The following is a 27866-nucleotide window of genomic DNA, read 5'->3' as shown; positions in this document are numbered from 1 at the left end:
ATATATATATATATATATATATATATATATATATATATATAATATTAAAAAAAACATTATATTGCGAAGACTCTTTAATAATCAGTAGTAAAATTTAACAAAAATCTGTCAAACAATTGTTTTAGTCAATAATTCTAAACTATTCAGAATGCATTAATGTATATACGTTTGAACAGTACACATAGGCCAACTCTTCGATTTAAGAGACAAACTGTGTGCCACAATTTAGATGCGTTTATATCAACATCACATTTTAAAAAGAGGTCCCTTTAATTTTTCGCGTGGGGCTTTGTTCTTTGCGACGATGACAGTCGCTGGACGGCAGACTCGGGCAGGGCTGCCTGTAAAATCCAATCCCCATGGTAAAATCCGATACATCTCTCTCGGGTCGTTCGCGCATCTGTCCGATAGTCCAAAGTTTATTCAAATGAATCGGGCCTAATGGATCCCAATCGAATCATACAGGCTCTGAAGGGCACCATAGATCCAAACCTCAGGCTAGCGGCTGAGAATGAGCTCAACCAGGTCAGTGACCCATCGAGAGAAGTTTGTTTCTTTAGGAAACAGAAACACTGACAATGAGAGCAGAACTGCATTCAGTGAATATGCTAAATTAAGGCCTGATTTAATGCATAAGGCAGGGCAATGTTTAATCATTCTGTCTGCGTCACTAGTTTACAGGGCTCTCAAGTTTTGAACTGAGTTCAGAGTGAGATTTTGCCCGCGGTCGCGATGGCGGCAGGGGTTTGATGGGGACGGGTGTCTGATCTCATAAATGACACATATTCTTACAAATAAAATAATATTTATTTAATTCAGCATTTATTTGTGTGTGTGTGTGAGAGAGAGAGAGAGAAAAAATGGTCAGTGCTGTTTATAGTAGGTGTTGGTAGCTGGTTTTGAGGCCAGGGGTTGGTGGCTCCCATTTGAATCACTGTGGTTCCAGGCCAGCCATTTTTCACAGTTCCATCAAGTGCTAAACTGTTCCTGGTTTAGGTCTTGTTTAATCCCACCATGGAGAAAACCCTCTCAGCATAGGTATTTGAATGAGCAAGCACTAACACTAATGCAGCTATTTTATAAAGCCTCCCTGCTTATGTCCCTCACACCTTGATGGACACAGGAGTTATATTGTCTGCAGACTAAGCACCAGTAAAAAGAGCTGGTGGTTCCCATTGTGATGAATGGTGATCGGGTTGACCACTCCTTCTTAAAGGAACACCTACAGGTGGCTGCTCTACATAACCATCTCTTTTTCCCTGTTTCCAGTGGGTTCTCCACTGTTTCCTCTATGGTCCTCCACAGTCTCTTCCATGCACCCATCCTCTACTACCCATCCCTCCCCTACTGTATTCTCCACAGCCTCCTCCTCTGACCTAGCCACCTTTTTAGGGAGCTGGGCCCGCATTCATAAAGATTCTAAGAATCCTCTCAGAAAACTCTTAATTTAGCTTAAAAACTTTTACGTAGGAGTCTTAGCTTAAAAGCGATTCGGGACCGATCTGAGAGCAACTCTGAGTAAGGAAAAGACAAAAACGTTTATCTTAGTGAGGAGGCGGGGTTGAACCGGTTGCTATGTATGACACAATCTTTTGAAGACTCTGATTGGCTGGTTGTCCAAGAAGGAAAAAAAAGAGTGATTTTAAGTATAGGGTCTATTCTAATCCTCACTTTAAATTTACATGCGTAATTTTTCCTATTTGACCGTTCTCTCTCTCTCTCTCTCTCTCTCTCACACACAAACACACACACACACATTATATGTGTGTATATGAATTCTATTTTTTTATTTACCATGCTTTTAATTTCCTATAAGGTATTTGATTGGCTTAGAATGATAAAAATTGTTCCACTCTTTCCAATTACAGTGATTGCTGTCCTATTTAAGTGGCGGTTTGAGTGTTGGTTTTAATGTATCAAACATGGAATCAAAGCCAAGAAGAGCGAGAAAGCCAAACTGGACAGAGGAACAGTGTTTACTGTTAGCCCAGTTAGTGGATGAACACAAGGCCATTCTTAAAGGAAAATGTGGGCCGGGTGTCACAGCAAGGCACAAGAAGCAGACATGGGAGCGTATAGCACAAACTATTAACGTTTCATTCCCCCTGCTTGTGCGCACCTATAAACCTGCTATATTCATAAATGCAGTTTTTTTGAGCTTGCAAGGTGGGAATGTCCAGTGGAAACGAAATGAACTGCGACACAATAAGATGTTCTGAAAGTGCTGTAATTGTTTGTGTGATCACTCTGCTTACAGAAGGTTGTGACAGACCCAAATCATCACTATTGCATTGTTGCATGTTCCCAGTTGCCAAATATTGTAATGTAGTGATTACTTTAATTTATATATTAAATTATATTATATTAAATTATTATATAATCTATACCGTCTTATTAACTCATTGTCATCCATTGTCTGCAACACATTTCTTCTGCCTCTTCATCTTTCTGCCATTTTCTCCTCTGCTAAAGAAACTCTTAAGCCTCTTAAAAGTCCTCGTCTGTGCTCATAACAAATTTTACCTTAAGACCTCTTTTAAGGGATAAGATGCTTTCTGAATTACTTTTTTCTTTACTAGGATTTTTTTCTTTAATTTTAAAAGTAAACGCCCACATTTCTAAGAATTTTCTTAGAATTTTGTCACTAGGAACTACTTTTTGCATTAAGATTCTTTATGAATACGGGCCCAGATCTTTTAGAACAAAGCATGAAAGATTGCTCCTTTGCCTCTTCCCTGACATCTTTGAAATAGACGAATGCAATAATCAATATTATACATTGGATAAAATATAATGAAATAGCCTAGGCAAAACGTTTTGAAAATGGGGACCAGGATGAGGTGCAGTAAAAATAAAAGGAAAGAAAAATTTTTTTTTTTTTTAAACTATTATGGATACTGCCATACAAGTATTATGGATAGGCCTATTATAGAAGTCTCTTATATAAAACTGTCAGAGTAGCCCCGCATCCTCTTCAACGTGTAACTTTGGCAATAAAAAAATAATAGTGGGCTAATAATAGGCACAAAAGCTACGGCCGACCACGTATAATGGCCAAAATTGCGTGCGTGTAGGGGTCATAATAACCATCAGACCAAAACATATCTTAGACTGTTTTTAAAAAATGTTAAATTAATATACTGATAAAAAAAAACATATAGTGAAAATCTGTGTCATTGTCTTGACAAGTCTGTAACCGTAACGTTACCTACTTCAGCGAGCGTCTGGATCTGTGTTGCACACGAGCCTGTAAAAATCTTACCCGGATACAGCAATGCTATTTTCTGATTGGCTGATCGGTAGCTATATTTTTTTTATTCGATTAGCAGGTGCGTGTCAGGGCCTTCGGGGAACTCACTTGATTCCTCTACGTTACCTGTTTCACTGTTTAAAAAAATAGCGCCGCAACTTGGTGGGCGTTGTCCTCGTAATGTCTCTGCGTGAGAAATTATGGCAAGCCAAAAGGGTCAGAATTACGCCTAGATTAAACGCGTTTGCATACAAAACGCCGTTTTTTACGGCGTTTAAAACGGTATTAGCGCCGTCAAATACGCCGTCCTTATAGCAGACGCCGTAAAAAACGCGCGTAAACCGTAAAAAACGCCGCAAAAAACGGCGTTTTAGTGTTTGTAAAAAGCGCCGCTTTTAACGCCGTCGGCTTGCCACAGGACGCCGTAAAAAACGCCGTTCTGAATGCACAAAAGCGCGCGTTATTTACGGCGTTTTCCTTGTAGTATAATGAGCCACGCCCGCTGATTTCCACAGCCAGTAATAATGAAATGTTCTCACCCAATCAATGATGACCTGACTCAGACCAGACTAATTTACCACAGATCGTTTAAGCGGAAGAAGTGCCTGTGAACTGATAGGAATATTAAGTAACTTTTTATATATTTTAATCGCTACAAACATTGAACATAGGCCGATTACACATCTTTATCCTACTTGAATGTAACTGTTAATTATTTAACAATTACAAACCCTAGTTTATATATCATTTACTACCCAAATACCTTTTATGTATATACATAAGTGCTGGTTCGAAATATTCAATTAGCTTTGAGTCATTTAATTTCCAATACAAGAAATCATACATGATAACGGAAGTCGACCAGAGAGTGTGTAAAAGCTGTGCAGCTACAGAAGTTGGAGGCAATGGTCCTAGTCTTTTTGACCACTATACACCGCTACAACCGCTGGTTCGAGCCCCGCTCCAAACTGATTCTGGTATACAGGGGAGTTGATTTGCTGTTTAACAAACAAATATACGTTGAGGCATTGCTTTCACACATATCATTTTTTTCCGCTCTCATGATAATAATGAGTTGTTTAGTTAAAACGGCATATTTTCTCGTAATAACGAGATGTTACGTCCTTAAAACGACACATTTCTTTCTCAACAACATTTCATAAAAAACAGTATGATTTTCCAGTTATAGATTACATAATGTGAGCAAGCGAAGCGATTGTCCAAGCTGCTGTCGCCGTGGTCCTGACATAAAAGAGCATCTGCACGCTACTGAAATTCGAAGAATACACTGTTTTAAATGTATAGTAATATTTTTACTGTAACGTCAATACTTAACGTCAATCTTACTACAATATTCTATCCAATAACTGCATTCAGACCAAGAGGATATGACATGATCAAATCAAACCAGTTACAAAAAGAAAAAAAGAGGAGTGACAGTTTGATTTTATTATTATTACATCACTATTATTAATATTTCGTTCTGTCTGAAAAACGGAAAAACGAAAATGAAGCTATATTTTTCGTATTTTTTTGTTTGTGGATAAAAATGAGCTTATGCATTTGTGCGTGAGCGGCCCTGAAACGCCACTTTTCAACTCAGCCTGTCTTCACTGCCTGTCCTAAAGCAGAATAAGAGTTCATCTGATACAGCTCTGCAATTTAGTCACATCGTTTCTTCATATTGTTTGGCTGTTGCGACTATATTTCTTGCAAATATAGATCTCATATAAAGAGCAACACTGCACTTCTAGGGTCGGTGGCGTCTGGGCTTCTTATCTGCATTGTCCTCGCCTCACACCCACGCTCAGCGCAGCCTATTCCTTAAAGCCTGGAATATACCCCATGCCCAAAGATTCGATGCGACGCACGGCTAAGGTAAAGATAACAATGTATAGTCAATAATATATAATAATCAGACTAAAAATGGGCCTAACGCCGCCCACGCATGTGAAAGAAATATTAAAGAATAGTTTATTTGCTTATTTGTTTTTACCCACGAAAAAAACATCTAGCTTAATTTAATTTTTCCGTTTCTCAAACAAAACGAAATAACAACAACAATAATAATAGTCTAATAATTATAAAATCAAACCGTTTGTCACTCAAATAAATAAAATATAAAAAAACATTTTTTTTAACAGCAGAGAGAAGTGCATGTGGTTGACATAAAACAATTGCATGTGCATGTCAGTACTGCTATATTGTTAGCTAAAACTTTTTAAAGGCTCAAATGAAATAAAATAAAAATTTAAATAAAAATAAAACAAATCTATTAGATTAAAAACTTAAACTGACAATAAAGATGCTGCCTCCACAACAAAATAAATTAAATAACTAAATTAAGTAAGTTCTAAACAACAACAAAAAATAAATAAATATTCTGCAAATACAGAGTTTTAAACAGTATCTGCGCCGCAAAATACGTCACAACGCCGTAAAAAACGTGCGAAAATACGCCAGTGACGCCGTATTTGACGGCGTTTTAGTGTGTATGAAAACGCCGTTTTTTACGCCGTTCATGTTGCCATATGACGGCGTAAAAAACGTCGTTTTGGTTGCACAGAGAACGCGTTACGGCGTTTTGCTAATAGTATAATGAGCCACGCCCACTGATTCCTACAGCCAGTACGTATGAACGGTTTTCCAATCGGCCAATTGTAATGCTGCTCATTAAAACTGCTCGGTCGGTGCCACATTATTTTATATTTGCCTGTTACATTTTTATTTTGAGCAAATCTGAGTCGTGATACTCTGTTCGTGTTTTCTGGATAATCGCAAATGTCAGTACAATTTAAATGAATTAAAGATTGTTTAAAGTAGTGGTTCTCAAAGTGTGGTGCGAGTAGCACTAGTGGTACTCAGGCTCCCTCTAGTGCTACGAAGAGGAATCACTAAATGAAACATTAATGAACGTTAATAAATTTTAATTTGATCTTTATTTGAGTAAAGTTGTTTTTTGGGTTGTGTTGTTGTTGTTTTACATCTAAGTACAGTACAGTTTTTATTTCACTTTTGGTACAACACATTTTAATTCAATCATTTTTTTTCATTTACCGGTATGTAAGCACAGTACAGTGTTAATGCTCAAACTGTGTATTTACAATGTTGAAGTGGCTGACAACAATAAATAAAACTGCCTCGTGTAAAACTGTGCAGAGCTGTAGCTGAATAGTTAGGCCTACGCTGCTGAAATGTAATGTTGCTCATTATGGTGCTGCTTGGAGAGCCAAATATTTTCTGAAGTGGTTGGTATAAAAAGTTTGAGAACCACTGGTTTAAAGAAATGGTATAAAATGAATTCATGCTTTTTAAGAACTTCTCAGTAAAACATTTATTCTTTCCCCTTGTAGAGTCATCAAGGATCCAACTTATTATGCAATAAATTATGCAAAAAATATTTGGCAGAAGAGCTGGGCCAACAAATGAAACTGGTTCACTTTCATTAAATGGACAAAACATAGACCTAACCTTTTCAAGTTTGTTTAGAGTATGTCCCGTTATACATTATTACTTTCATGTTTTTATTTCTTGACTCCAAAAAAAAAAAAACTGTCCCCAAAACATACAAATTTTTTTTTTTGGGAAAGTTACATTTTTATAAGAAGTTACATTTTTATAGACCCAAATAAGTGCTGCTTGTGGCAATGACTTTAATAGTCATTATTTTAATATGTAAATATGTTAAGATGTTGTAGTAGTCATTTTAATTTTAGGTCATGTGAATCAATGTCTGTGTTTAGGTCTTCTGGAATGTTGGTGAAATAAAAGTGCCAAGTTTCTACACCAAATTTGTTTTCTGATTTATTATTTAACAGTCAAATACATTCAGATCTTGCCCCACAATTTTTTACAGAGCTGAAAGAAAAAAAAAAAAAAAAGAAAAAAAAAAGGTGACGCTTATACCTTCCCAAATCCGAGAGATCCTTTTATTGCAAGGAGCATTAATTCCCTGAATTCCTCTTCTTCTGACACACCTCTTGGCAGGTAGAGAGTCAGGGCACAGGTTGAAGCATATGGAATCCTTCAGGTAGGCTCCTCTTGGTCATAACACTTGGCACTTTTGCTAAAAAAGCAAATTATTAACCACCACCTCCCACAACTGGCCACAGGAGTTCAGCCCAGAAGTGAACTGCTGGATCATACTAGCCACTCAAAAAACGGTATCTAGATTACTCCAGTGAGTAATCACAAGGGTAATATACTAATATGAAATAAATGCTTCGTTAGTACAAAGAAGTACACAAGAGAAGTAAAAGGCATTATTTACATAATAAATAGGTATATAGTTTATCAACCAAATGTTACACTATGTCACGATTAACTCATGGAAATGAGAGGAGAAAGTTCAGATTTTAGTTTTGCTTTAAATAAGTTATAGGCTTAGCATTTAAAATAAATGTTGTTCGTAAATAATTGCAATATAATTTATTTTATGACATACAGTTAATTAAAACACGAGGAAGAGGGTTTTTCCTAATAGCAGGACCTTTGCAAATGTTTATTGAACTGAATCAATATAACAAGTACGGTATTTTGAGCGAGTTTACTATTAATAGTAACTAAAATTGTAACTATTTTCTCATTTTGCTCTATTTTGACAAAAAGAGTCCAAACAAAGCCACAGCAGAACAATGTCCTCTTCAAGCAACAGCAGCCTTTGGTATTAAATGATTCACTTTATTCCTCATTGAATGAATCAGCCATTTGAATTAATGATTTAATGTCTTACTCTAACCTCTCTTCTTTGAAAATTTACATTTGTGATTATAAAATTTGGCAAGGTAGTAGTAGCCTTAATTAAGAAGAAATTTAAAATGAGAAGAGTCTAACTTCAAATAGTCGCTAAAGAACATTTTTTGACTTACACAGAACTTTAAGGATAGATACATTTTAACAAAGACTGAAGTCAATCCAGAATAGTAGCTATGTAATATACACTAATTTAAACTAATTTAAACTGCCTAATTAAATTAAAATCCTTGCCCTAAAAGGATCTCTTGGCTTTGGGAAGGTGTAGGCTAAGTGTTCTAAAACTTAATTAACATTTTAAAGTCACTAAGCCAGGGCTGTCCAATCCTGCTCCTGGAGGGACACTGTCCTGAGAGTTTAGCTCCAACCCCAATTAAACACACCTGATCCAACTAATCAAGGTTTTTAGACCTACAGGAAATTTCCAGGCAGTTGTGTTGTGGTAAGTTGGAGGTAAACTCTGCAGAACAGTGGCTATCCAGGACAGAGTTTGGACACCCCTGCACTAATTTTGTCATATTCAATAATCCTGAATGATTAAAGGGATGGTTCACCCAAAAATGAAAAATTCTCACATCATTTATTCTAAACCCTTCTATACAGGTTTTTATAGACCTGTATAAATTCCTTTGTTCTGCTCAACACAAGACATTTGAAATAATGTCATTTAACAAACAGATCTCATCCCCCTTTGACTGCCATAGTAGGAAACATAAGTACTATGGAGGAATAAGATCTGTTTAGTTTGGTTTCTGACATTTTCAAATGTGGTGTGTTCAGCAGAACAAATGAATTTTATGAGGGTTGAGAGTAAATGAGAGAATTTTCATTTTTGGACAAACTATACCTTTAAGTAAAATGTTACTGTTCATATCTTTGTAAACAAATCACTGAGTATTTAATGTGATTGACAGATGAAATAGAGGCGTTTAAACCCACCTGCCCAGCCCCTGCACCAAGGAATGCAAGAACTACAGAAGATGAGAGGAATGTTGGCTTTAATAACTCAAGTATACCTTTAGTATTTTATATAAAATGGATGTTCTTATGAAATATAAAAAATAATTTTTAATAATCCAAAAAAGTATTTTTACATTTTTAAATGACAATTCCGGTAAATATTTTCTGGTGATGTACAAGTAAATCAGAGGACACTTAATGTGGGAAATAGAAACTTTTATTTTCAAGTTTCAAATGGTGAACATGCTATTTTCTTTAAAATTTCACGCCATCCTAAATGGTTAGTTCACCCAAAAATGAAATTTCTGTCATTAATTACTCACCCTCATAATGTACCAAACCTGTAAGACTTTCGTTAGTCCTCAGAACACAAATGATAGATATTTTAGATGAAATATGAGATTAATTCTAAACAAGATTCATAAAGAATTGAAGCTTCGTGAATTATTGTTCAGAGATCGTCCTTCACTAGATAGTTGAAAAAGTTGTTTTGTTTTTGCGCACCAAAACTATTCACGTCACTTTATAATATTAATGTTGAAACACTATCAATGGCTTTTAATACCCTTCTGGACCTCAAAAGATGCAGTACCGTTGCTGCTTATGTGGATCATCCTTGGATTTTACCAGAAATGTCTTAATTTGTGTTCTGAGGACAAACAAAGGTCTTACAGGTTTGGGGCAACATGAGGGTGAGTAATTAATGACAAATTTCATTTTTGGGTGAGCTAACCCTTTAACCATACTTAAATATTGTAACAGCTACTCAAAATATAACTTCAAGTGGATCTATCCACACCCACGACAAACTTCAGTGGTTGGCTCACCAAAAATTCAGTGTCCATATAATTAGTCAGTGGTGACCATAATCTGTGATTACAGAAATAACCATTTATTTTTCTTTAATGTTGGGGATTCAGAGACATCAAAAGAGAAAAAATGTTTTGAAGGACATCCACTTAGAGTTGTCCCCTTGAACCACCAAGTGGATTAATTTGTGCAACAAGTTGCTCTAAGGCAGCACTCTCCAATGTGAAGTCACTTTGAGGAACAGCTACTCCCTCTGGCCAGTCAAACACTGGTGCCTCCTGCAAGCTTGATTCTGCTGCCGGTGCCTGAAGAACAGGTTCATCTGCTGGTCCAGCTGTTCTGCCAAAGATCTCTTCCATTGCAGTGGTTCGCTGTCCTTGTTGTTCCAGGCAGCCTCGAACAAATATCTGCATGGGTGTCTGGTGTTGTTCTGTTCTCAGCCCATGGTTGTTCCACTGTTGAGTAAAGGCTGATAAACACCTGTTGATCCTCGGCACATAGACAAAGTGAAGAGCCCCATATGTGCATTTCTTTGTCTATGTCAGAGATACCTTCAGCCTCCAGGAAGTGAAAGAGATTGTAATATACATTAGTCAATCCCCGCCACATGTCACCCCAGAGCCTCTCAATTCTTTAGTTGTGAACGCTCCTGCCTCTTATTGTGCTGCCTCTCTCTGAGCCCCTGAAAATGTTCAACATCACACAGACATCATGGTTTTCTCCTCCATGGTCTGTTCTGACCCTAGAAGGCATTACAGTGCTGCTGTGGTTGTTGTTTGAGGCATGGAGAAAGACTATGAGATGACTGTAGCCATCTATAACACCATGAATGACAATTCTCCATCTAAAACATAAGAGAAAAATGGCTTTTAAATAAATAAATAAATATAAAAAAGACATTAAAAGACAAGTCAACTTTCAAAGTCATAGTATTTATACTATGGAAGTCAATGGCTACCAGCATTCTTTTTAGTGTATTCTTTTGTGATCAAGGGAAGAAACTCATACAAGTGTTGAACAAATTAAGGGTGATTAAATGTGACGAATTTCATTTGAGTGAACAATCCCTTTAACATTTGATTGTCATTTGCTGCAAAAACAGCCAAATCCAAACATTTTTTTTTCCAGAAACTCTTTAGTTTATGCAGTACTCACAAAACCCTGTCATTGCCACTGCAATGCTTTTCCTTAGCCTTAGAAGGGGCAGAATCATGAGGTTAATGTATCCCTTTTGCCAGTGACAATCTATGACGGTTTCATCCGTTCAATCATACACAATTTTATTTAGTTAAAAATCTCTTTGAAAGGATAAAAACTAGGGGTGTGCAATATTGACAAAATTACATCAATACTTTCTGAGGTTTTATTGTTAATGATAATTAGAGGATATCTTGCTGTGCGTGTTATTGTGCTGGTACCTTAACAAATAATATTTTCCCTTTTCTTAAATTTAATTTGATTCAATTAGTCATAATAGGGTTGTTACCACGTGAATTAAAAAAAAAAAAAAAAAAATCTGATATCTACCTTATCAATTTGTGGTTGCCATCTAGGTGCCACAGGGAGTTTGGACCAGCAACACTGTACAACCTTCTGTGTGGTCTTTGTGACATGTCCCGTAGTGCTGCTGCAATTGGGTTAATTTGAACCAAGCTCCTGCGTACTCTGTGTCTTTGTACACGATTTCCACCTGCCCGTAACTGTGCCCTGACAGCCTCCGATCCCAGCTGGTCATTTCCATCCACAATGTCTGTGATCTACATCGGTTATTTCAGATTAAGTCAGAGAGCGATTCAAATGGAATCTCCTGGAACAAACATGTAAACATAAGTATTATTGCTTAAACTAATTTTGAACAATTCATTCTAAATGCTCTTTTCATGCATGACAAGTCATAAAAAGCTACTTCTAAAACCAAACTTACTTCCATGCGGCGTTTGACGGTAGCCAGAGACACTTGCAGAATCTCTGCTATTGAAGGAAGACTAAAACCACATGTCCTTAGAAAGGAAAGTTGCTCTCTGGTGATGCTGTAATGGGGTGCACCTGGATCATAGTGGAGCCTGATAACTGGAACTGGCTGCAACAATAAATTATTGTAAATCTATGATCTGCTTTAGGCCACAATAGTTTATACAATATTAGGCCAAAAGAAAAAAAAAAGGATTTTAAAATGTACTAAGATTTTTAAAGTGATGAGACAATCTCATCAGAGATAATCTATTCAGAATGGCTAATGTAATAAATTCAGTTCACCATTTTAATTAATCTTCACTAAAAAGTTAATATGGGATCTTTTATACTTAGAACCTGCTAGACAGACAATTTGAAAGCTATAGCTAGAAGGTTTAAAGAGAAGACAAATAGTTTAGAAATTACTTACCTTGTTGTCCATGCTGCCTATGCTTTTGTACCTCTGCTATATATTCATTGAGATCTTGGAGTAACTCGTCTGCTTCTGATGCAGTGATCAGCCTTCCTCTCGCCCATTCAATGCTTCTCTACATTGTTTCTAGCCTTAAAAAAAAAGAAAGCCACTTATAAGTACTGAATTTTCAGGATGCAAAATGTTCAGCAATATAATAAAAGAGATAATTAAGAATAGAATAAGAACATTCAACTTAGTGCTAAAGACAGCACACAAATCCAAGGTTCAGAAACAGGAGTGTCTTAACTCAGTCGTAGAAGATCACTGTCCTGCAGAGTTTAGCTCAACTTGCAATACACCGGACTAGAAGTTTCCAGTATGCTGTTGAGGGCTTGATTAGCTGAATCAGGTGTGTTTAATTGCGGTTGGAGAAAAATGGTTGCAGGACAGCGCCCATGTTTTATATAATCTGAAACAAAGCAATCCTTACCTCACTAAAGTTGATTGTAGTACACCAGAATCTTCTGTCAGCTGTCGAGTGCAATTGTTCAGCTTCTGCTGACAACGCAAAATAAAGATTCTCCTGGCCATCTTCATATCAACCAACCAACCAATCGAGTGATTAAAATAACAATCGAACTCGGATGTAAACTAGTCTGGTCTGAGTCAGGTCATCATTGATTGGGTGAGAACATTTCATTATTACTGGCTGTGGAAATCAGCGGGCGTGGCTCATTATACTACAAGGAAAACGCCGTAAATAACGCGCGCTTTTGTGCATTCAGAACGGCGTTTTTTACGGCGTCCTGTGGCAAGCCGACGGCGTTAAAAGCGGCGCTTTTTACAAACACTAAAACGCCGTTTTTTGCGGCGTTTTTTACGGTTTACGCGCGTTTTTTACGGCGTCTGCTATAAGGACGGCGTATTTGACGGCGCTAATACCGTTTTAAACGCCGTAAAAAACGGCGTTTTGTATGCAAACGCGTTTAATCTAGGCGTAATTCTGACCCTTTTGGCTTGCCATAAGAAATACAAGGTGTGGCGTGTGAGCGTGTGAACAGGTTGAAATGCGTGAGTCTCACGCCCAATGCGTGAGACTTGAGAGCCCTGAGTTTATCTTTGTTTACTCTTTCGATGGTTGAACTAACTAGTTGCAATGCATTAGTGTCCAACAGTATATGCAGATGCGGTCCTCTTCTGACAACCGACTAAATTATAATAATATTTGTGTCCTGTGCTGTAAGATCTGACTTGGTTTAGGTTTGATTCCAGAGAGGGAATAAATCCAATAAATCCCCTATGAATAATGTGTAATGTGCACTACAACAAAGTTTCTAGTTGTTATACTGTGATGTGACGTTTTTCATTGTGTCCTGATTCTGCTGCATGTAAAGCCATTGCTACAGACCACTGATGCAATTCAGTGCAATCCACACTCTTTGCAAATAAAGCACTCCATGTAAAGTAATTTCTCTTCCAGATGAACTCGTATGTGTGTTTAGAAGAGCGGATGTGGCTGCATACAAAATCTGTGTTTTTTAAATTAACACACTAATTATAATTAATTTTTTTTATTTTTTAGTTCAATTAGTTTCATTATTCCAGTTCAGTTTTGACATCCTGTTGGTTGTTTGTTTGTTATATTTGTAAAAAGGCAGAATTTATTGAAATTTCATCATTCTAAATCTAGTTATTGGCTACAGGTAGCATAAATTTTGTGTGATAATGTAACATTTTTTGGTGCTATACTGGGTCACCATTTTTATTGATCCTGAGAAAAAAAAACTGAGAACAGTGACGCATGAATCCAGAATGAATTTTAAATGTTTTTATTTTTCAGTCCTACAAGATCATCAACTTCGCCCCAACTCTGCTGCAGATCATCGTTTCGGAGCAGGTGGAGTTTCCTGTGCGACAGGCAGGTAAGAGCTTTTCTCATCCTTTAGCGTTTTGATGCTTTTTGTACTTTAAGAAAATACTAATTGATTGAGCTGAGTGAATCTGAACTGAGACATGTGCATTCTGATTGGATGAAATAGTCATTATGTTCTTGCTCTAGCTGCCTTCTACTTGAAGAACATGGTGAGTCAGTACTGGCAGGATCGAGAGACCACATTGGGAGAGGTGGCATTTCCTTTCAACATCCATGAAAATGATCGCGGACAGATCTGAGAAAACATGGTGGAGGCCATTATTCGCTGTCCAGAGTCCATAAGGTGAGTCAGTTGTGCCAGTATGTGATCTTTGCAGGTGTTATTACTTGAAAATGACTTTTTTATTTTGTTGGTTGGCAGGGCTCAGCTGACAGTATATTTGCTTGCCATAATAAAACACGACTTTCCTGGACGGTGGACGGGTGTAGTGGACAAAATTAACCTGTACCTGCAGTCACAGAACGGTGGGAGCTGGTACGGGAGTCTGCTCGCTCTTTATCAACTCGTCAAAAACTACGAGTGAGTGGACCACAAGTTTTTGGTCTCTCTTGAAGTTCCTTACCTGTGGTGTTTCACCATTTGCTAATGTCATAACTTTCAACCTTCAATCAAGGTTCAACGAATATTTCACTAATATTTCACTATCCTCAGGCCATCCAAGATGTAGACAAGTTTGTTTTTTCACCAGAACATATTTGGGGAAATTAATCCTTGGCAGTGAATGGGTGCCGTCGGAATGAGAGTTCAAACAGTTGATAAAAACATTGCAGTTATCCACATGACTCCAGTCCATCAGTGTATGTGAAGCAAAATACAACTACTATATTTATAGCTAGAATACAAGTTCATAATCCATAATAACACTTCCTCAATTGAAAAAGTTAATTCCCTGTTTCCCTCTCACTTCAAAATTTACCAACATATATTTGTTTTAAACTGTTTTGATCTGTGCATATTTCTCTCCTGATCCAGATTAGACTACTTTTTCACTGTACAAAGCAATATTATGGATAGATGTTAGCTAAAATAATAATAATGAAAATTAATAATGGTTTTGGTTTTATAAATACGCAGCTCTTTTGCAACTGTGATGTTTATATCACCAGTTTGGGCTCTCATTCTGATGGCACCCATTCACTGCAGAGCATAGCTATGTAATGCTATATTTTTCCAAATCTGTTCTGATGAAGGAACTCATTTTCAACTCGGTTGGCCTGAAGTTAAGCAAATTTTCAGAACTATGTTTTAAATGAGAGGTTAAATAGAAATTGGTATGGAAGTTGATCATTATGGTTCTGTGGTGGTCAGGTTTAAGAAGGCTGAGGAGAGGGACCCCCTACTGGCTGCGATGCAGATCTTCTTGCCTCGGCTCCAGCAACTCATCACTCAAATCCTGTCTGGTGCCACCTTCATCTCAGTTCTGATCCAGAAGCAAATCCTAAAGATCTTCCATGCACCTGTACAGGTGTGTTTGAACATTTCTTTCATTGGTGTACCAGGTTAGTCCCAGCAGGTCAGTGCTAAGTCCCTGTTTGTGTTTGTGTCTGCAGTATTCCCTTCCACTACAGCTGATCAGTAACACAGTCATGACCTACTGAATGGAGATCCTGCAGACAGTTGTCGATCGGGACGTCCCTGCAGTAAGTTTGCAATGCTTTATCTACAGTTAAGGTCTTATTGCACACTAGTAAAGCACTTTGGGTGTGCAACAATACACAATAAAGCTCTATATAAATGCATCCTTCATTCAGTCATTTAGTCATTATTGGTAAATATGATTCCATGACTTTATGCTGAATGAATTTCAGGAAACTCTGGAAGCTGATGAGGACGATCGGCCAGAACTGATCTGGTAGAAATGCAAGAAATGGGCTCTGCACATCATCACGAGAATGTCTGAGAGGTGATTAAACAAGCCAGAACACAAGCCTCATTTGTGGGCACTTTATTGATCTCACAATAGCAGACATAAAACAGAGCAGCACCCAGTAATTAATATAGTTTAAATAATGCAATTATATTATATTTCTTATATATTAATTGATAATTTTGCATGATTATTTACATTACGTTTTTAAACCAAAATAATTTGTGTATAACATTTTATGTTTGTATATTTTGTATGTTTATTTTAAATGATCACAATAACTTTATTTTTATTATTATTATTATATCATTAATTTAGTATTGAAATATTACTATTATTTTTTTAATATTTCAGTTACTATTATTATTATTAGTAGTAGTATATTTATGTGTGTTTTTTTTAATATTAGTGGTATATTTTGTGTGATCACAATAACTTCTAATATTAGTACATTTTGTACATTAATTGTATTGTTTGGCAAAATATAATATTCTGTGTTTTAGCCATGCATTTTGTATAATCATAATGTCTTGTATTATATTATATTATTATTTCTTATATAATTATTGTATATTTTGGATGATCATTTACATACATTTTAAAAGCAAAAACTTTTTTTGTACAATATGTATTCTTTTTTTATATTTTGAATTTTTATTGTATTTCTTGTCATAATAACTGAATGTTATTGATGCATAATGCATATACTATTAATGTAATATTCAAATAATACTATTATTTTTTATATATTAGTAGTAGTAGTATATTTCTGTGTATTATATTTTTGTGTATTAGAGTTATATTCTTTGATATTTGGATAACTAACAAAAACTTTGTATTCAATTACTTAGAATTATATTGTTGTATAATACATTTGTGTATTAGTGGTAGATTTGGTATAATCTCAGTAACTATTATGTTACATTATGTTATGTTACATTATATTAATTGAATTGTGCTGATTTTCTGTTGTCAGATATAGCAGTCCAGGAAATGTGACGAAGGAATATGTCGAGTTTGCTGACTTTTTCTTGAAGACATACGCTGTGGGAATCCAGCAGGTCTGAGCAGACATTGTGTGTGGTCCCATTGTACAGTGATAGTTTTTTCATGTTATCTATAAGATCGAGCTGCTGTTTTTCTTGCAGGTCTTGTTGAAACTGATGGATCAGCACAGACAGAGACAGTACGTGAGTCCTCGTGTCCTCCAGCAGACGCTGAGCTACATGACTCAGTGCGTCTCACACTCACTCACATGGAGACAGATGAAACCGCACATGCAGGTGGGATCCAGCGTCACATGACTTCATATAAATGATGACTTCCATACAGCGTAATATCTCTGTCTCTGCAGACTATAACTCAGGAGGTGGTGTTTCCTCTGATGTGCTATAAAGATGAAGATGAAAGACTATGGCAGGAAGATCCATATGAGTACATCCGAGTTAAATTTAGTCAGTGAGCTTTATAATTTTTTTGACCTTATCTCTTTGTACGGTAACTCTTAATGTGCTTTTGTTGCCATTAAGTTCTTTAAAGATTGTGTCATTGCACTAATTTCTCATATTGTCCAATTTATGAAGAGGAGAGGGTGTAAACAGGGAGATGTTTTCTGATTTAAAATCTCTAGCATTATAACATTCCAGCTGGGAAATTTAGTTTTTCAAATTTTCAGTCAATTTTTTTTTTTTTTTTTTTTTTCATCATAACTCAAAAGTATCTATGCATAATATATTTAATATATTGATGACTTGGAAAATAAATGGTATTTTTTATTTTTTAAATGCATGATTATTTATTTATTTTATTGTTTTTAATGTATTCATGTAGTATTTACTTTTTTCAACTAGATTTTCTCTTCTCTTTTGGCCATTAAAGTTTATTAAAGACAACACCATCGCACTCATTTCAGGGTTTCTGTTTGTTTCGCAAACTCTGGAGTTCATTTCCTCTGTCAGTGAATCCAGGAATAGAAGCTGTTGTTTTTGATTGTGTAATGATCTGATTGGCTGATCTCTGTGGTTGAGAGAGAAGGAAGAGGAAGGAGGTGAGTCCACCCTCAGATCGCTCTTTAACTCCAGAGCTTACATTCCATTGAAACACTCCAGACTCAGATCTGATCACAATTACTTGCTAGAGATACTGGAGGGAAGAAGCTTTCAAGGGAAGGATTCAGAGTGACATAACCATTGTATTTCATTGCAGGTGCTGTTTTTTACAGGTCACGCATGATTCAGTTGCACATTTTAGGGGGTAAATGGGTTCTGTCATCGCCTGTGGGTTTGTGCTCTCGTTATTTTTGATGTCCTTCTCAGGTCTTGCCTCAGATGATGGAGTTTTGCCATCAGATCCTCATGGATCCCAATGCTGACCCCCGCAGGAAGTACGGGGCGCTGTATATGATCGGTACCTTGGCTCTACCCTTGATAAAGGTTCGATTTAATTAGCAAGATCTTCTCTGTGCTCCCAGTTTAATTACGTGCTTTCTGCATTAGTGTTCCTGCATGTGCTTATCTTTCTGCAGAACCCAGTGTAAAGGGGCCTGACGGAGCTCATGTTACAAAACTATGTGTTTCCTCTGATCAACTCTAATCTGGGCTACTTAAGGGCCCGGGTGAGTGAGTGTTTACTGCCAACCATTAACTCCCAGATGACATTATTAAATGTTACTGTATAACTCAATCAAATAAACCTCATAACGCCAAAGCACTTGAAAATATGGTGAAAAATAAAAACCCTTACATGGCTTACTGTATAACTATTCAGTAGGGATTAGTGTTTTTTTTATTTTATTTGTATACGTTGATTAGTTTTATTGCTATTTAAAAGCATTAAATATATTTTTTATTAATTTCTTTTAATGTTTTTAATTCTTCAGTTTTTTTAGTTTTAGTTTTATTTCATAGTTTTAGTTCTTAAATTATTGTTTAACTTATTTTATTTCATCGAATATTTTATTTAATATTTTAAGTATTTTATTTCAATTAATATTTTTTTTTATTAAATTTGTTATAGGTTTAGGATAGGATTTAGTCAGGATAGTCAACTTATCATCCGAACAGCAAATTAGTCAGTTATTGAGTTTCTCTTTACATTTAAAGTCTTCTTAAATAAAATGTTAAGATCTTTTCAGAAAGCGTTTTTGGCTTGATTACTAATTATTAGACTGTCAGCACAATAAAAGCATTTCATACAATTGTCTCCAAATTCAGTCCTCTAAAGCGCCGCTGTTTAAGCCATCAGAGCACCGCGTTCTTTACAAAATCTCCAACAATAAATTTCAGGACAATTACTGTCAAATTTCAAATGGCCTTCTGTGAAAAAATGCTTTTATAATGCATACTTTGTCTCTTTTTTTTGTGGGTACTATAACAGTTTTCAGCAATAGAAGTTGTTAATTAGCATGGTTATTTGTTGGCTATCTGTCTTTTACCCTATTAATGTTCTGTGCTCCTAGTCTATAGTCCATTTCTGGTGGGCATGACAAACTATTTGCTCTAACAACCCACGACTTTTTGAATTTGAAAGGATATTTTGCACAGAGCTTTGGCTATCAAAACTGCATCTGTCAAGAGTCCTTCAAAGCATCACTGGTTTTCATGGTGGCATGATTCTGGTCTTTCTGTGGTGTGTGTGTGTGTGTGTGTGTGCACAGTCGTGCTGGGTGCTGCACACGTTCAGTCCTTTGAGTTTCCATAATGAGCTGGTCCTGAAGAACGCTTTGGAGCTGGTCAAACAGAACCTAGTGGAGGACAAGGAGATGCCTGTCAAAGTGGAGGCAGCCTTTGCACTGCAGACTCTCATCAGGAATCAGGAGCAAGGTCTGATCTCACACACACACACACACACTGAAAGGGAAACACTTTGAAACTGGAAAAGTACTACGACTCAGTCTCTGAATGTTGTTTTGGTGAGGCCTTGACTGGAAGTTTAAATTGGTGATACACATTTTTAGTTGAATACTTCTGTTTATGGAGTGAGGTGAAGTTCTGAGGGATGTAGTTTGTGAGGTTGCTGCTATGGTGTTGCTAAGTGGCTTTTAAGTAGTTGCTAGGCCTTTGCGACGGTCTGTGGGCTGGTTGTTAGGGTGTTGCTAAAACCTTGCTATATTGACAAAAAATTATATCTCAATACTATCCAGGATCTTAGTGCTGGGCGGTAAAATCGCCAGTAGGCCAATATTTCAGTAGTATTAAGATGTGATTCATTGACTTCAAATAAATGGAGGGTCAGAAAGCTCTCGGATTTCATCAAAATATCTTAATTTGTGTTCCGAAGAAGAACGAAGGTTTTGGAATGACATAAAGGTCAGGAATTAATAGCAGAATTTTGCTGGTGTGTTCTGCTATTATGTTGCTGCTGTAGATTCTGCTTGAGCCTTTCAGGGTAGTCGCTTTGACTGGATTGCTAGGGCATTTAAATGTAGTTTCTAGGGTGTTTAAGGTCATTTCTGGACAGTGTTACTGATTAACCGACAGAATGAGAAGATTAAATGAAATAAAAGTATGCAGGCTTATCAAGACGCAAACAGAAGGAAAATAAATACGCCTGCTTCCGTTTAAGAACAAAATGCAGAACACTAATGCACTTAATATGCAGCAAATTAATTTTGCTAAATTAAATTAGTTGACTCTCTGTAATTGGTTTAAGAAACAATTGGATTAACCTATTTAAATTAATGTCTGCCTGTCCAGTACTTGCATATATCTTCCCTCTTTCTGCCCTTTGTGTGTTGTGTGAGTGCAGCTAAGGTCTACATCCAGCCCTTCATCAAGCCTGTGATGCAGGAGCTGCTGCACATCATCAGAACCTGGTACTGTACTCGTCTTCTCAGTTTAGCATTCAGTAAGGAGACGGTTGCATGCTAAATGAGGTTTTTGTGCACAGGCGGAGATCTTCAGCAAGATTATCCAGAGTGAAGAATACGAGGAAAGTGAATATAAGTCTGAGATGGCTCTGGGTACCCTCAGCACCATAGACATTATCCTCACAATCATGGGGGACCGAAAAGAGGTCTGGACATGCCTTTTTCATGAGGTTTTAGCATGAGAAGAAAACGATATATATTTATTTATATTTTCCGATATATTTGGGAAGTAAATATATCCTTTTATTCAGCATGGACTGATTGATATATTTAATTAGTCTACATGATAACATTTAAAATATTATAGGTTAAAAATCTTATTGACCCCAAAATTTTAAATGATAATATTCATTGCTGGTATATCAGCTTGCAAAAATATTTTATTTTATTTTTTATTTATTATTATCATTTTGTTGAGGGTCCAGAGTGCCTTTAAGTATTCCAAAAAAGTCAGTTATCCATTGGATTCATTTTTGATTGAAATTATTTTTTAAATAAAATTGTTGCACGTATTTCAGAATTATGTAAAAATATTATATACTCTTGAATACAAATATAATATTTATATGAAAAAATATCCTTGCTGCTTGTTTCCATATAATGAAAGTGAATGAACTGCATTTTTTCCATGTTTTTTTAAGTCATGCACTAACTTTGTACAAGGAACGGACTGAAATGTCAGATTCATGAACAAATAGTTCTTTTGACTCATGTCTTTTAATTGAGTAAGTTTATCCAGTTCACAAAACTGCTCTGAATTATTTGTTCGAAAATAGGCTTGATGAGAATGATCATGTTTGGCTGAAAGATCTCTTTAAATTACATCAAACTTAGTTTGAACATGTTGTGATATTTCTGAAAACAGAAATGAGGTTTCTCTGTTTCTATCAATCGTAGATCAGTCAACAGCTGGAGGGAATATGCCTGCAGGTGATCGGTCTTATTCTCCACAAACCCATCATAGGTATGGCAGGTGTGTGTGTGTGTGACACTTTTTTCGACTTCAAGATGATTTTTTTATGGATTTTTGCATTAATATAAAACGTTTTAGTGACATTTCATTAATAACATTAAAAAAAATGTTAAAGACATCATTGATAAATAAAGTGATATGATTGGAGTGAAAACAGAAGAGATATGGTAACCTTCTGAAGCTGTCAGTATGAACACCGCTTAAAAATGCACCATTTGACCACTTGGTGGAGCTTGGAATTAAAATTTCAATATCATTCATTTTTAATACCGCAAAATATATATCCTTTTGACTGTCCTCAAAACATAATGTCTCTGTTTCAGAAGCGATCGGTCACATTCTCTCTGTCTTTTTCAGAGTTTTATAAGGAGGTCTTGTCGCTGGCGTTTGGACTCACCTGTTATTCCATCTCCCCTCAGATGTGGCGGCTGTTGGGGGTCTTGTACAACGTCTTCCAGCACGACTGCTTTGACTACTTCACAGGTCTCAGACACACATGGAGCTCAGATACTTCACCTGTGGTGTAAAACACAGCCAAGAGCCAAGCACAGACTTGATATCTCCGCTCCACCTTAAACTATAAATCATGTCATGATTGAACGAGGTTGAAAGCGTCATTAAGATGATGGATGTGCGAATTTACGTGAGTTATTTGAAAATGATTGTGGCGATATTGAGAACTTGGTTAATGATGTGATTTATTTCCTTGTTGATGCAGATATGATGCCCCTCTTGCACAATTATGTTACTGTGGACACAAATATACTGCTGTCAGACCCCAAATACCTGGAGGTCATTTACACCATGTGCAAAAAGGTCTCATTATGCATTTCCTCTATTACATTATTCCATTTAAAGGGTATTTTATGTCATTCTTCTATATGCATTCGACATTTGAACTTTTGACCCCTCATCCCCCAGGTCCTAACTAGTAATGCTGTGGAAGACCCAGAATGCCATGCTGCCAAACTTTTAGAGGTTATTATATTACAGTGTCGTGGACGTGGCATTGACCAGGTAAGTTGTGTGTGGAGGTTGATATGTATATGCAAACTTAGGTGGGTTTTGACATATGTTAATTTTGTGTGTCAGGACCAGTGTTATTTTTGTGTGTGTGTTCTTTATATACACACACAAAAATAACACTTTTTTTTACCTTTTTTTTTAATTAGTTTCTATGTCCCTTTTTCTTCTCTCTCTCTCTCTCTCTCTTTCTCTATATATATAGATATATAATAGATATTTTTTTTGTATGACTTTTTGTGTCATTTTAAAGTAAATAAAAATATATTTCTTAATTAAACTTAGTTTAGTTCATTCATTCATTTAGTTATTCATTTATTTATTCATTCATAGTTTGTAATTATAGTGGTTCAAATTAAATTTATTTCAGTTTGTTGCCAAGGCAATATTTACAATTTTTAGTTTAGATTGGATTAAGTTTTTCATACAAATTGGTTTTATTTTTGTCATTTTTAGCAGTGCTTTGATTTAGTTTGTGTCCTTTTTTTCTAAAGGTAATAATAAATTATATTGGATTTTAATATATGTTTCAGTTCTTGTTCAGTTGTGGTTTATTTATTTATTTTTTATAGTTAATAATTTTAGTGCTTTAACTGTTTTATATATGTATAGGTTTCATTTCAATAACCAGAAATGTCTTAAATGGTTTTAGTTTAAAGAAACTATAATAGCCATGATCAGTATGGTTTAATTGATTAATGGTGTGTATTACTGGTTTAATGAGCAATATCAAATGTGCACATTGATGTAACATCAAATCTGGTGCCTTTGTGTGTTTATTAGTGTATCCCTTTGTTTGTGGAGGCCGTGTTGGAGCGGTTAACGCGAGGTGTGAAGTCCACCGAGCTCCGCACCATTTGTCTACAGGTGGTGATCGCAGCTCTGTACTACAGCCCCACTCTACTGATACACACACTGGAGAACATCCGCTTCCCACACAGCCCAGAGCCAATCACAGCGCAGTTCATCAACCAATGGATGAACGACACCGAGCTCTTCTTAGGGTAAGGCTGCTTGCTCAGGAAATGCCTTACATTTGGTTCAGAAGGTCACATGCACTTCATTAACAGAGATTGATTTAGATGAAACACATTTATCTGTATTTATGCTGATATGCAGCTGTTCCTGACAGGGATGTACACTGTTTAAATCTAACTTTGGAATTGTTTAAAGTTTCCGTTAAATTCCGGAATTTCAATTGTGGTACTGAATTTGAATTTTGAATTTGAGGAAATAGAATTATATAACTACTGGATACATAGTTTGAAATAATAACTGCCATCTTTTTAGTATGAATTCTAAACATATTAACTCTCAGTATGTGTGGAGTACTCCCAGAAACATTTCAATTCAGATTACAATTCAATTCTGATTCACACTCATTTTTGCATTCTGATTGAACAATCACGGATTGATTGTTTTTGATCAAACTACATATTTAATTAAAGTGTATGATTGCTTGTTGTTGCTTATTGTTGTCTCCCACAGACTACATGATTGTAGGATGTGCATCATTGGGCTGAGTGTTTTGACGGAGCTGCCCAGCCGCCCTGCAGTCCTGGAGGAAGTTGCAGGTCAGATCGTTCCCTCTATCCTCCTCCTCTTCCTGGGTTTTAAGCACATCTATGCGTCCCGAGAGCTCAACAAACCGGAGCAGCTCGCCAGAGCTCAAGGCACAGACGAGGAAGAGAATGGTGAGATTGTGTGTGACTGAGAGACGTTTTTAAGCATTTCACTTGCAGAGTGTTTATTGCCTGTACCTTTAAGACTTCCATATGTAAATGACCTCATTTACATATATAGAACCCTTAGAGGTACCATAGCAATTGCTCTAATTAAACAGGGGTCACAGGAGAGTCAGGAGATGTTTTGTTGCAAAAAACCTTGACTAGTGTAACAAATTTCTTTTAATTATGTATAAAATAGCTGTTTTAACAAAAGAACACGGCAAATAGAATATAATTATGTATTTGGTGACCTACGGAGTGCAGTGTTTGTTGTTGCTGTTGTTTGGTGGTCTGTATAGTTATATTAATCTCACATTTTCATCAAGTCCTTGTCTCACTTCACCTCAGGTAAACTTAGTCCCTGCACAGGAAGTACTATTTCTGGCATATATAGCTTCAGGTTGGTCTTTAGTCATCAGGGTTTACGGACGACTGAGAACTGATTGCATCGCTCTAACAGGACCCCGGAGACATGGGAAATGGAGGAACGACTTGTGCATGTTAGTTTAACATGATTCTGAACCTTTGGGTTTCAGCACTTGACTCTGATGAATTAAACAGATTCTTCATGACCCTTCATGATCCAGTAGGCTCTCAGTGTCTAGGTTGAAGAGGCAACTATGCAGTATTGCATTTAAGTATAAATCTGTATATATAATTTTGAGGATAGTTTACCTCAAAATTAAACTTTTGTCATCATTTACTCATTCTCAAGTTGTTCCACACCTGTATGAATGTTTTGAAAAATGTTGGCAACCATGCAGTTTCTGGTCCCCATTGACTTCCAAAGTATAGAACAAAACCCCTGTGGAATTCAGTGGGGGGCAGAAACTGCTCGGTTGCCCACAATCTTCAAAATGCCTTCTTTTGTGTTCAGCATTTTTGGAGTAACTTGAGGGTGAACAAATGATGTAGCAATTTAGATTCAAATAAAAAAAGTTTAGTTATCATTCACACTTCATTTTTAACATAAAAGATGATATTTTGAAGAATGTTAGCAAATAAGAAGTTGACTTAAGTATATAGTAAGGGAAATAAAGTACTATGGAAATTGATGGCTACCAGCAACTGTTTGGTTCCCAACATTCTTCAAATTATCTTCTTTTACCACCTTTGTTTCTTCCAGTGTATACTTTGGTTTGTGACAAACTAATAATCGTAATTTGGTGTAATTTATACTATGATGAAAAATATACACATTTGCATGTAGTTTTTCTTTCATGTTAAAACCAACAATTTATACATTCCAAAATGTTTCTTGTAGATCATCGACAAAGGCTTTTTTCGCTTTGTTCTGTTGGGACCGGTAGTTTGAGATTCAAACACTGGAAATGTCTATTTTTAGAAGTGACCTTTACTTCAACAAGATCCAGACTACATCACCAAGCCCCTCCTCCTCACTTACTCTGAGTTTAGAAATTCATCATGTCTGTTTTCCAGAAGTGATTCCTTTTATTCATTTATTTATCTATCTGTGGGATAGATTTTCACATTTTCCACAATCTTTAATCATCTTTTTTTACTTCGTTCATTTGAAATGATCCTATAGTTTGGCAAATTCATTTTTTTAATTAATAATATTCTGTGTAGTTTCTTAATTAACATGGTCATTAAAATCACATGCATCATTTTTTCTTTGCAAAAGGAAAAAACATTTTATATTGATAATTTATTTAAACACCAACATAAATTGATGTTCAGCAATTGTCCATAAGTGCAGCACCAGTAATTGGAAACATTTGCTGTTGCAGGAGTTCAGAGTTCAGATGCAGGCTGGTATCAGTCCCTCACGTCACCTCTAAGCGAAAAACAGAGGAAACAACTGCAGGAGATCTATAACCTTGCCCAGCAGAGGAGGAGCGCAGGAGTCAAGGGACACTGGTAAGTGTGGATACTAACTAGAAGCAGCACATGAGTGTTAACTGCTTTAAGACTCCACGGAAAGCATGTTTATCTTGTACAAATATTCTGTATACACTACTGTTTAAAGTTTAAGGTCGGTAATTATTAATAATATTTCTGTAGGACGTCTCTTATGCTTCCCAAGGCTGCATTTGTTTGATCAAAAATACAGTAATATTGTGAAATATTATTACAATTTAAACAGTGTTCTATTTTAAAATGTTATTTATTCCCGTGAGGCAAAGTAGAATTTTCAGCATCATTTCTTCAGTCTTCCGTGTCACATGATCCTTCATGCTAATTTGCTGCTCAAGTAACATTTCTTATCATTACCAATATTTTGTGCAAACCATGATACGTTTTTAAGGATGTTTTTCTAAATATTTTATTGTGACAATATAAAAGTAACATACAGTGAAAGCACTATTAATTCTCGCGTCTATATATGATTTATGATATTGACCTCTCTAATGGACGGGACATTAATCGAAACGGTGATGTGTATGATTGACAGCGTGTAAAATCAAAAACGGCAACATTTGCGTAGTACTCGGCGACACCGATGAAGTATTTAAAAGCATTTGTCGTCACTCTAGCGCATTTAACATTCACATTACATTATTTATCTGTCTGATGACTGCTGTTGTTACTTCAAGCACTTAAAATAATGTTCATCTCTCTGCAGAGATGTTCCAGTTGCAGGTCGGAGATACCTGACACTTTAGATTTGGATCTGAGACCTGACATCGGAAACAGCTTAACCTCTGGAGACTAGAGACATCTCGGTCAGGATGGATGGGATCTTTAACCCAGGACCCAAAGCAAGCTCTTCAGATCCATGACTCTAAATAGGAATACTGAGACCTCATCAAAACTGGTCAGAAAAGCACCAGTGAAGTCGAAGAGGTTACTCTGGGTCACCCCTTTCCTAAGCTGTGTGTGTCTGTGCATCTGTACAGAATTATGGGTGTTTGTGTATGTGTGCAGATGGGTGTGTGTGTGTGTGTGTGTGTGTGTGTGTGTATAGGTAATTTGCAATGAGTAAGTAAGAAACCCGAGCAAGGCAGTGAGGTGAGACATGTTGGGACAAGCAGGTGAGAGAGAGAGACAGACAGACCGACACAGCTTCAGACTGACACACAGATGGAGGGATTTGTCGTGTTGGTCAGTGCCTTCAGAGATACGTAGGTATTTTTCTGCCCGAACAGATCACGTACACTGACTAGATGTCAGAAGGACGATGTTTATAGCGGTCATATGTTTGTATGTTTCAGAGTTTGTTTTTCTAACAGTCTGTTTTCAGAATTAACTGAAATTATTAAAGTTAATATAACACTATTGATTTGCAGTTTTTTATTATTATTATTTTTTTATTATTTTTTTATGGTTATGTAGTCATGTAATCATTGATTTGTGTATATTTTCCGGATCAT

General features: G+C 36.3%; 1 protein-coding gene and 1 long non-coding RNA gene across 2 annotated transcripts; one reads left to right on the top strand and one right to left on the bottom strand.

Annotated features, from left to right (window-relative positions):
- Window positions 1-300: 300 nt before the first annotated feature.
- Window positions 301-27771, top strand: ipo8 (importin 8). The gene is given in 24 exon segments (XM_052554602.1): window positions 301-525; window positions 13981-14062; window positions 14200-14356; window positions 14435-14593; window positions 15383-15539; window positions 15625-15714; window positions 15883-15977; window positions 16918-17002; window positions 17090-17224; window positions 17296-17450; window positions 17976-17988; window positions 18257-18373; window positions 18466-18555; window positions 19597-19762; window positions 20688-20797; window positions 20829-20954; window positions 21706-21772; window positions 22139-22264; window positions 22500-22597; window positions 22703-22798; window positions 23588-23808; window positions 24293-24498; window positions 26283-26412; window positions 27119-27771. Coding segments are annotated over 24 exon segments (2766 nt in total). The 5' UTR covers window positions 301-441; the 3' UTR covers window positions 27120-27771.
- Window positions 9223-11803, bottom strand: LOC127956721 (uncharacterized). The gene is made up of 3 exons (XR_008153624.1): window positions 11697-11803; window positions 11300-11579; window positions 9223-10616 (listed from the first exon to the last, which is right to left on the bottom strand). It is a non-coding gene; the product is annotated as an uncharacterized LOC127956721 (long non-coding RNA).
- Window positions 27772-27866: the final 95 nt, after the last annotated feature.

This window comes from Carassius gibelio, chromosome B4 (assembly GCF_023724105.1).
Source record: "Carassius gibelio isolate Cgi1373 ecotype wild population from Czech Republic chromosome B4, carGib1.2-hapl.c, whole genome shotgun sequence".
Lineage (NCBI taxonomy): Eukaryota > Metazoa > Chordata > Actinopteri > Cypriniformes > Cyprinidae > Carassius > Carassius gibelio.
This window is presented reverse-complemented; position numbering and strand designations above follow the sequence as displayed.